The 11,014-nt window shown below is 46.6% G+C and overlaps 2 protein-coding genes across 2 annotated transcripts; one reads left to right on the top strand and one right to left on the bottom strand.

Annotated features, from left to right (window-relative positions):
• Window positions 1-1,318: 1,318 nt before the first annotated feature.
• On the top strand, window positions 1,319-3,303 carry LOC123447232 (rac-like GTP-binding protein 2). The gene is made up of 8 exons (XM_045123821.1): window positions 1,319-1,651; window positions 1,766-1,853; window positions 2,005-2,114; window positions 2,234-2,297; window positions 2,405-2,469; window positions 2,570-2,635; window positions 2,744-2,856; window positions 3,004-3,303. Exons 1-8 carry the CDS (start codon window positions 1,553-1,555, stop codon window positions 3,035-3,037), a joined length of 639 nt encoding a protein of 212 aa, XP_044979756.1. The 5' UTR covers window positions 1,319-1,552; the 3' UTR covers window positions 3,038-3,303.
• Window positions 3,304-6,543: 3,240 nt separating this feature from the next.
• Window positions 6,544-10,630, bottom strand: LOC123447222 (proline iminopeptidase). The gene is made up of 11 exons (XM_045123808.1): window positions 10,474-10,630; window positions 10,169-10,392; window positions 9,951-10,049; window positions 9,727-9,837; window positions 9,572-9,634; window positions 9,371-9,464; window positions 8,817-8,914; window positions 8,555-8,656; window positions 7,674-7,787; window positions 7,210-7,284; window positions 6,544-6,804 (listed from the first exon to the last, which is right to left on the bottom strand). The coding sequence occupies exons 1-11, from the start codon at window positions 10,568-10,570 to the stop codon at window positions 6,709-6,711; spliced, it is 1,173 nt and encodes a 390-aa protein (XP_044979743.1). The 5' UTR covers window positions 10,571-10,630; the 3' UTR covers window positions 6,544-6,708.
• Window positions 10,631-11,014: the final 384 nt, after the last annotated feature.

The following is an 11,014-nucleotide window of genomic DNA, read 5'->3' as shown; positions in this document are numbered from 1 at the left end:
GCGTATTTATCGTACCGACTGAATTCCACTCTTTACATCGTAACCTCCCGGGAGGGCAACGGTCGTATGTTTTCATACACCATTATTAGCATTTAAGACATACGTTACCTGTAACGTAGGCATTTATTCGCCACTACTCCACCCCGTCCACCGAACCGTTGTGAAGGGCAGCGCACTCTATATAAGCCGCCCTTCCCGACTGGTGTAGGGTTGGCATTTATTGTAATCCTACATTCCACTCGACACTAAGCTCCCAAGAGCACTGAGACGTAGGGCTTTTACCTCCACCGCAGAGGGGCCTGAACTCATACAACCTCGCCGTAGCTAAGGCTCTGCCCATCCTTTCGTACCCTATACATCTACTGTCAGACTTATATCCACGACAGGTCTAGTCCATCACATGATTCTCCTAATGATGTGATCCCGTTATCAAGTGACAACACTTGTCTATGGTCAGGAAACCTTGACCATCTTTGATCAACGAGCTAATCAACTAGAGGCTTACTAGGGACAGTGTTTTGTCTATGTATCCATACAAGTATTGTGTTTTCCAATCAATACAATTATAGCATGAATAATAAACGATTATCATGAATAAAGAAATATAATAATAACTAATTTATTATTGCCTCTAGGGCATATTTCCAACAGCCAGATCACGGGAGTCAAGCTCACTCCGTCTCCCATGCCCCACGGTTGTGCGGACGCAATGGATTCCCGACGCTGTGAGTCCGAACACTGCCGTCGTGCGGCCGTCTACCGGGAGCGACGGAGTGCAAGCCGGACGATCATCTCCTCCTCAGGGCCACGTGAGACGAGTTCGTGGTCGACGGATCTGAAGATGAAGAACTCACATTCACCGCCGTCATGACAGAGGTGAGTTTGTGTGGGAGATGGAAGTGAAGGGAGTGAAGTCAAGTGGCTAGAGTTTGATTCGACGAGCGGACGTGGACGAATATATGGGAGATAGATGCGGGTCGGGCCTGCATGTCCGGACTCTTCATATCCGTTTCATATTTGACGTGAATATAAGGGTTGCCGATCATTTCAGATGTTTGAGGCTGGTTTGAGGATGTTTGAGGAGGGTTTGAGAGATGAAGTTGTAGATGCTCTAAAAACACTGAAAATCAGAGCCTATCCTTTACGAGAAAGATTATAATATGATTTTGGCCCAAGCAAAACCCCTCCTCGTAGTCGCGTCGCTCCTCGGTCGCGCCCCGTCGTGCCAGCCTCCCAGGCGACGGACGGCCCCGCATTTACGCCACGCTCCCCGAGAGCAGCAGTAAACACTGGCAGAGGCCGGTTGTTTCTTTCTTTAAGGAGGCAGACCAGAGCAGGGCAGCGGCACGGCTCCCCTTGCCCTCTTTGCTTTGGCCTGGCCTGGCTTGGCTTCCCACGGAAGACAAGTATCCTTGTCTCTGGCTCCCCCCATTCTTCCCCACCCCTCTTCTTCACCCTGTGACTCTGAGCAGCAACCTAGCTGCTGTTTCCGTGCGCTTGACCGTCTGTGCGGCGGTGGAGGCGCGGCGAGAGCGGCGGAGGCGGAGGAGAGATGAGCGTGACCAAGTTCATCAAGTGCGTCACGGTGGGGGACGGCGCCGTCGGCAAGACCTGCATGCTCATCTGCTACACCAGCAACAGGTTCCCCAGTGTACGCCCCTCCCTCTATTCTCCTACCTTCTTCTTCCTCTCGACCTGCTTGCTGCTCGCTCGGTCCCCGATCTGTTTCTTGAGCCCCCTCTGCTGGATTTGTATGTACGTGCAGGATTACATCCCCACGGTGTTCGACAACTTCAGCGCCAACGTCTCCGTCGACGGCAACATCGTCAACCTCGGCCTATGGGACACCGCCGGTACTTGCTTCATCTTTCTCCATTTCCACCACTGCTACTGCTACTCGTGTTCAGAACCTCAAGTTCTTTTTTTAATCACTTCTGAACCTATTCGCAAAAGAAGAAACGGTTCTGAACCTGAAGGTTTTTTTCTTGTGTTTGCTCCGGTCAGGGCAAGAAGACTACAGCCGGCTGAGGCCGCTGAGCTACAGAGGCGCCGACGTGTTCGTGCTCGCCTTCTCCCTCATCAGCAGCGCCAGCTACGAGAATGTTCTTAAGAAGGTACGTACTTACATGTGTTTCTAGCAAAAGTTCAGAAGTTACTTGTTCCAGATTTGAGTGTGCTTGAGGTTTCACCTGAATCTTCTGAACTGATGGTAATTCGCTCTCTGGTCAAGCAGTGGATGCCAGAGCTCCGCCGGTTCGCGCCGAATGTCCCCATTGTTCTTGTTGGGACCAAGCTAGGTGAGGAACCTTCACCGAACATGGCATTGTTTCCATCAAGTTTCCGCAACGCCCACGGGTTGCTCTGAATGCTTGTCCCCATAGTTAATGGCGTTTCCGTTGTTCAGATCTGCGTGACCACAGAGCCTACCTCGCCGACCACCCCGGTGCTTCAGCAATCACAACTGCACAGGTTTGCCCCCCTCTTCCCCATCTTCTTTCCAACAGTCAATCAGGAGCATATACGGGTGACTAATGGTGCCATAATCTTCCTCACCATTGTTATTGTTCAGGGTGAAGAACTTAGGAAGCAGATCGGCGCCGCGGCTTACATCGAGTGCAGCTCCAAGACACAGCAGGTACAGTCAAGGCTGCAAGAGTTTGTTGTCCGGTCAATTTTAAGGTAGACCACTGTGCCCTTCACAATCCGAAAGATAGTGACTTGGTGATTCCGTTGGCCGTGCCAGAACGTCAAGGCTGTGTTTGACACCGCCATAAAGGTGGTCCTCCAGCCGCCGAGGAGAAGGGAGGTGATGTCCGCCAGGAAGAAAACCAGGCGAAGCTCTGGATGCTCCATCAAGTAAGCACCCACTTCTTATCACCACTACACTTTGGGCGAAAACTGTTCTTCATGTTTGCTCCAATGCTTCATGAGATCTTGCTCACTGCTCGTCGTGTTCTTACTTGATACAATGAATACTTATGGTTTTGTTTAATTGCACCACAGGCACTTGATCTGCGGGAGTACGTGCGCTGCTTGAATTAGCACCATGGAGGCCTGGACTGACTATGGAGATGAAGCATGGTGTAGTAGCAAGTGGATTTGCTGACATAGCAAGGGTTTCTTTCTGGTGCATCTGTTCTGTTTAGCTACTATGTTGCTGTGTTTTGGTATCTATTTCCAAACCTAGAGCGTCAGGCTCTGGGATCGACTATTAGGATTGGTGTAATCTGTAATGTTATGTAAGCAATGTTCTCTGGAACAGCTAGATAGAGAGAAGCTATAAAAGTTTATGCTCTTAACCAAGCTACTTTTTCCCCAAGCTGGCTGCCTGGATCATCGTTTCGCCCCCAAGTCCGACAGTTTTTTTTTTGAACGAAAGGGTTTTTCCCCCTGCCCCATTTTATTAAAATGAAGCAACACAAGTCTTTGACAGCCATTACCATCCTCAACAGGTATGCGTTTTTCCAGATTATCTTTAGTCAAAACCTTATTAAGAACACATAACCGAAGAAATACATGAATCTTTTGAGGACAAGTCACTTTCCAAAGACTGTCTCTAGTAGTAGAAACCACACCCCCAAAATTAATTTGGTTATAACAAGACTTGACTGTGTAAATCCCCTTTGGTTCTAACATCCAGACCCACACACCTTCTGAATGTCTCAGGGAATTACCATCCCACCCCTGGGCTACTGTGTAGTCAATCTGATTACAAATTTCATACAATCCCCAAAATTGAGTTTTCAGGAAATAATCCCCAGCCCAAATATTCTCTCAAAATTTAATAGATTCACCATTTCCTAACTTCCATTAATTTGTAAAAACTTTTGCTCCACCTAGAGCCCAGGTGATGCTCTTCCAGAATGCCGAACCATTATTACCCCCACTCCACACAATGTTAGTTGAGTTAAGCATGTATTTGTACTTAATAATTTTCTTCCAATCCCTCTGAGACTCATCTAGAAAATGTCTCCCCCACGAGGCCAACAAGGCCATATTGAACTCTTTCAAATTGGGGATCCCCGAACCCCCATATTCCCTCTTCCTGGTAGTCTGCCCCCACCTAGCTAGGTGGTACTTATGTTGATCCTCTAAATCTCCCCAAAAGAAATGAGCCATTTGGGTGTTTATGGCATTAATTGCCCACTTTGGAAATTTGATCACAGACATAAGGTAGGCAAGAATACTATCTTCCCTCTGTAAGTTAGAAACCTTCCCATCCAACCAGATAGGTTTTTAATAATCCTATCTATAATTGGTTGGATATCTTCCCGCCTGAGATTATCATAATGCAGAGGGACTCCCAGGTATTTAATGGGAAATTTCCCAAGTTTACAACAGAAAATCTGTGCAAACTCCTTAGCCAACTCTTCTTCCACATTAATGGTCATAAGATCACTCTTGTGGAAGTTGATCTTTAGCCTCGAGAAATTTTCAAAACAAGACAAAAGCCATTTGAAATGTCTAGCTTTATTAACAGAATTCTCTAAAAAAAAGAATAGTATCATCCGCATATTGCAAACTAATTACACCCCTAGGAATAATGTGAGGCAGAAGCCCCGCTATCAAACCCTGATTAGCAGCTTTCTGGAGCATCTTGGTAAACACATCCGCAACCAGGTTAAAGAGCATTGGGGAGGAAGGGTCCCCTTGCTTAAGCCCTTTACCCCCAAGGAAATGAGGCCCCACATTATCATTGATCTTAACAATAAAGGTGTTGTTGACCATAATGCTATTAATCCAGGAGATCCACTTATCTCCAAACCCCCTGGACTGAAGCATATCAAAGAGAAACTCCCAACTCACTCTATCATAAGCCATCTCATAATCAAATTTTAGAACCAGACCCTGAGTCCCAGATTTCTTAACTTCATGAATCACTTCATGAGCCATAACCACACTTTCCAAAATATATCTACCCTTAATAAAAGCAGTTTGATTGGAGAAGATCAGTCTATGTCCAATAGGGGCCAGCCTATTGGTCATAGCTTTAGAGAAGATCTTAACAAAACAATTACTTAAACTAATGGGTCTAAACTTTTTCTTGTCCTTGGCATCATGTTCCTTAGGAATGAGGACAATCAGAGCAAAGTTTAGTCTATGAATATCAAGCTTACCCCGCTCAAAGTCTCTAACTAATTCCATAAAGTCTTTTTTAATCACCTCCCAAAAGGATTGATAAAACAGGAATGAGAGACCATCAGGACCAGGGGCACTATTGGAATAACTGCCAAATATGGCAGTTTTAATTTCCTCCTCAGAAAAGTCTCCCTGAAAGGAAATATTCTCCTCATCAGTCACTAAATCCTTCTCCTCCCAAAAGGAAGTCCCCAGATTAATATTAAGCTTTGGTTCAAAGAGTCCGACAGTTTTCCGCCGATTTTGCCTTGTCTGGAAGGCGGCGGTCAGGAATGGTGAATTCTTCTCCATGTAGCTGGGTGCTGGTGATATGGTGTCGATCAGTCGATGACAAGGAAACTGGCGTCCCACCCCACAGCGCCCCTTCTTCGAATCAAACCTAGCACAAGATACAAGGGTGATGATGCCGGAGTTGTATATTACCGGTGTCTAGTAAAATACATCCGTAATTATTTAGAGCATCTCTAACAGCAGCCCTATATAGGACAGGATGTATAAAACCTGTCATATATAAAACCTGGCAGGATGTATAAAACCTGTCATATAAGGACAGTGCCTAAAATGTAGCAAAGTGATGTAAATTTGGGCCACCGCCGTCTCCCCACAGGCGAACACCGTCCCCGCCATGGACGACAACACCACACCCCCTCCCCCCCCCCTCGACGCTCGCCGCCCCTTCTGACGGCAGAACGCAGATGCCAACAGCCTCGATAGTCGCCGCCGCAGCCGCAAACCCTATGCCGCCACCGCCCCGGCTCGGATTCGTGCCGCCTTGTCCGGTGGGTGTTGCGGAGCCTAGCCAAATCCTCGCCACGAAGCCGCCGACACCATCGAGGAGGAAGGCGGCCACTCCGAAAAGGAAGGCTGCTGCCGACACGGAGGCAGACGCGGCGCCGATGGGAAATCGAATAGGAAGGTCACGGTCGGTCGCGGGGCCGCCTCCATTTGCCCCCGCCAATGTCGACGAGCCACCGCCTACCTGCGCTGCCTCAGCCTCGGCCGACGAGCCCGAATGGCAGACCAAGCCCAACACGTTCGACGTAAAAAAAATCCTCAATCCAATTTTATGCCATTTGTCCATTCATTTGTGTGAAATTGTGTTCGTGTTGACTCAATCTTTTTTTCTCCAATTATTTGCTCGATTGTGATGTTGTTTCATGCAAAAAAAATGCATAGTTGAAGCATAGTTTGGCCGGCGGCCGGTTTATATCTATGCCCTACATAGGGCAGCTGTTGGTGCACTGCAGTGCCTTATCTTGGTTTGCTGGAAAAGCAGCAGCCGTTTTGCTGCCCTAAAACAGAAATAGGACGGCCGCATAACACCCAAAGTGGCTGCCCTATATAGGGCTGTTGTTAGAGACGCTCTTACAGTTGCAAATTTTGACAGGGCTCCCAAGCGCAACCTAAGCCACAAAATTGCGACAGCCAACTTTGATTGAACGGGGAACTGTTTGACACATACAGACCAGGGTAGGATAGCTAGAAGTAGTTTTTATTCTGCAAAGTAGCCTCAATTTAATAAAACTGAGCCTTGCCAGAGGCTCCGTGCCCGCTATGGAGTTAGGCTGCTCATTTCCTCAACATGCTTTTCAGCTTTTCGTTAGCTGATACCAGTTCCGCAGAGATGCCAACTTCATTGGCTGAGTGTCCTGCATCTGGAACCACCTGCAGTTTATATGTCCCAAGGTCAATATCTTATTTCGAGCAGTTTATGGATAACAAGTGATGGATTGACCAGTATGCGTGATAACGGTGTTTCAAATGTGTGAGTATGAAGAAGTCAAGAAACAACTTTACTAGCAAACTTATCAGAATCACATTTGCAGAAACCTGTAAACCTGATAACTTTCTTCTTAACAAACTTATTAGAAGCAATGAAGCATGAGTCGAATAATGCCAGCCTGAAGTGGAACAATGAAGCACGATGGCGTGAACTGCCTAAATGCCAGTTATCACAGCTTAAGGCTCCAGAAAATAAGGAGATGATAGCAATGCCTCGAACAGGAAAAGCATCTAGTTTTTTGGCGGAAAAATATTGGAAAACACGGAAAAGGTTCAATGATGTTTTACCTTAAACTCAGCTTCAGGCCAAGCTTTATGAAGATCCCAAGCAGACATCATAGGACAGCACATATCATACCGCCCCTGCAACATAATTCACGAATAATGTACAAGTGTATCTAGTCTGTAACCTTCTTTTGTTCTGTATGATTCTTTAAAGATAGCACTTCACGATTGCAGAGTAGGTTGCCAACTTCCACAAATTGATTTCTACCATGAATATCATATCTCAGCTAAGAAAGGCAGGGAGGGTTGCAAACATTACTTCTATGTTTGAACACTTCAAGCCGCCAACAGACCAATGTCATACTGGCACTCTACCGCTACATGCCAAATATGAACTTGGCAACAACTAGGAAGTATTAACAGATGAGAGGAGCTACCCAACATGTCTATGTAAATGCATAAAATAATTATGTACCACACATGGATACACATAATGTCAAATCAAGAAATCCTCAGTACACATGTACCTGTACAATAAAAGCTTTAATGTGACGAATCTTGTCGATGTTGTCCAATAAGTGTGAATCCGAATCTAAGAATCCCTTGTTAATGAAGTAGTGATTTTCAATCCTTGCAAATGCCTGAAGAAAGTAAACCATGTGTTACCAAATAGGAGTGTACAATATAAAGTGTTAAGACTATAAAATTACAGCATCCACAAGTGTGTATAGACAAACGTGGTGTGACGAGTAACCTGAAAAGCAAAAGAAGTCGCTGCAGACAACTAAAGAAACGTGTGGCACTTATCAGTGTACTAGCACTGCACAAGGATTTCAGTTACAAAAGAGCCCTTCAAAGGAGTGCAGACTTTTGGTGACCGAGCTCCACGGAGCTTCTATTTTTTTTAATCAAAATATATATTTAAAAGTTAAAAAAAATCATTGGAAACATATATGTGTTCCGCACGAACGTGTGAAATTTCGTTTAAAAATATTGTGCTTTGTATGCTGTACAAAAAAAACAGCCTAACAACAAAAATAAAGGGCCCATTTTGGAAATACATATTTGTCTTTTTTTCTGTATGCCACGTGTGGAAGTATAATGTTGTGAAATTTTGCACATACGTAGTATGCATGTGTACGTGTGTTCACAATTTTTTTTTGGAATTTTTCACTCTGTTGAAATTTGAATTTTGAAAACGAGCTCCCTGTACCTCGAGCTCCGTTGGCATTTTCCGCCTTCAAAGGCACTATCATATTATTCTCTAAAAAATCCAACAGATGCAAATATGTTTTTTATGATACTGATGCTAGTTGGTCAACAGTAATGATAAAATAATGTAAGCTGATGAACATCTGAAGCAATGGTGGTACCAAAAGAAAAACTTGATGCTCGTGAAAGTACTTGCCAATGAAAATTTGTCATCCTCCCCTCGTTTGATGTTCTCATGATTTTGAATAAGATGTGCAGTCATCATCTCCCACATTGTCCATCTCTTAGCAGCTTCGATCTAAATGGTCAAATAGTGGTAATTATTGTCTGTTCATCAAGAAAAGCAATGTAGGCACCGGTATATGTTTCAACCGTAAGAAATGAAAAGGAGGAACTATGTGGAAACTACGAGAAGGAACCCATCAAATATATAGCATAACATAGATAGACGAATCTACCTGGACATCAGCATCAGAAGAAGTTAGCCTTTTGCTGTAAGCAGCTATGAAACAATTCCTTTCGTCCTCAGGAATAAAATCTCTAAATGGTTCCCATGCTGCATATAAAAATATAAAATTAAAGTAAGCAATATGTTCGCACAACAACTGCATACTGCAAAATGTAACGCTTGTGTTGTAACAAACATGAGTGGATTTAGCTAAAATGACAGCCAGGTAGTCCGTTTTATGTATTTTTTAACTTCAACACTGAGTGAAATTGCTCAAGACAGAAGTACTGGTATTATATACTTTTACTAGCCTGGTAAATTTAACCAATGTTTCCTATTTATCATTATCATAGAACACTGCAAAATATAATGCTTGTGTTTCATAAGAAACATGAGTGTTTTCAGCTAAAAAGACTGCTTGCTCTTCAATTTCTCTGTACTTCTTGGACAGCTTCAAACTCTTCAGTATAATTGCTCAAAGGGACATAATGGACAGAAGTACATGTACTAGTTTTTCTAATAGCTTGGTAATGTTCAACAAAGCTTCTTCATAGCACAACATACCATCTGGGAAAATAGCTGCCGCACCGCCCTCGTAGAACCAGTCAAGCTCTTTTTTCCTAAGCAAGAAAATGCCTCTTAAAACAATGCCAGTGACCTATAAAGCATCAGGGATAGTATTAGTAGAGTCTGCAATATACTAGCTCTTTCTGCTACTAGATTCAGGTTCACACGAAATCGCAGCAGGCGATAAAAGTTAGTGACCTTATCAGGGTGAGTCTGGCTGTAGGCAAGGGCTAAGGTGCTTCCCCATGAACCGCCAAACACCTACATTGTCCTCACAAGTCATAACCAATGAATTTGTTTACTGAAATTCATACAAGCAAGCCATTTCGTGAGAATAAGATGGTTGCAATTGCCTGCCACTCTGGAATGTCGAGGTGCTGCCTGAGCTTCTCAATGTCAGCCACGAGGTCCCAGGTGGTGTTCTCATGTAGACAGGCATGTGGAGTGCTCTTGCCGGCGCCTCTCTGCAATCATCAAACCCAAAGGTGAATTAAGCGCCGGAACAGCGGCCGATCTGCTAGGACTAGGCGCACCGGTGAAGTGGCACACGAGGGGATGGAAAGGAAACGAAACCAACCTGGTCAAACAGCACGATCCTGTAGAACTGCGGGTCGAAGAATCTGCGGTTGCCGGGCGACGTGCCGGCCCCAGGGCCCCCGTGGAGGAAGACGACGGGCTGCAGACAGAAGAAAACTCAGCCAGGTCTTGTCGGACGAGGAGTAGGCGCCTCAGTCGGCGAGGGCGGGCATTGGCTCCGGGAGAGGAGGGCGGGGTCGGGTTGGTGGTGGTGCGCACCTGACCACCGGGGTTCCCGGACTGCTCGTAGTAGATGGTGTGGACGTCGGAGACCCTGAGGCGGCCGGTGTCGAAGGGCTCGACCTGCGGGTACAGATCCTTGCGCGCGAGGGGGTCCATCTCCGGAGCGGAGTGGCTGGCGCCGGCGCTGGAGGAGGAGGAGCGGGGGCGGCGGTGGTGCCTCTGCGGCCTGCCGTGCGCGCGGTGAAGACGGCCCCGTGTACCTGGAGGGGGATGATTGAGGAGGGAGATCTAGGTGATGGAGATAAGGCTGGGGTCGTGGGGATGGAGGTGATGGCGGTTACCTTGGGCTTGGGGTGGGGGAGGTGGCGGCGGGCGCGATGAGAGGCGTGCGGGGGCGGGACAGTGGAGGCGGAGGGGGAGGGAGAGTGGGCGGATCATTTGTTGGGTTGGGTGGTTTGCCGTTTCGGCAGGGGGGAGTGGACAGTGGACAGTGGAGTGGCGCCTCGCCGGTCGACCGATCCGCGGGCGCCCGGGGTGGTGAAAGGTGATCCCGTGTGCCTGCCTGCCCGTCCGTTTTGGCGCCTGCGACGGATGGACGCCATTTGGCGTGGCTCTGCTGCTGCCGGCGGCCGGCGGCCGTCGACAAATGCCATCGACGGTGAAAAGTTAATTTTAATAAAGTGTGGGAGGGTTTCTGTGAAAAGACCTCATGGTCGGGCAAAGACAATCCGTCCTTTATTACAAGGTAATCTTCTCTACTATTAAAGCAGGATGTGTCGTCGTGATGGTTCAACCTCCGCGATGGTTCGACCTCCCAGCGATCGATCCCACCTCGCAAGAAAGAAAGAAAAAAACATCGTACGGTCCCACATTTCCTTCGTT

The sequence above is a fragment of the Hordeum vulgare genome, chromosome 1H (assembly GCF_904849725.1).
Source record: "Hordeum vulgare subsp. vulgare chromosome 1H, MorexV3_pseudomolecules_assembly, whole genome shotgun sequence".
In the NCBI taxonomy this organism is placed as follows: domain Eukaryota; kingdom Viridiplantae; phylum Streptophyta; class Magnoliopsida; order Poales; family Poaceae; genus Hordeum; species Hordeum vulgare.
The sequence above is the reverse complement of the archived record's forward strand: the minus strand, read 5'-3'. Positions and strand labels throughout refer to the sequence as shown.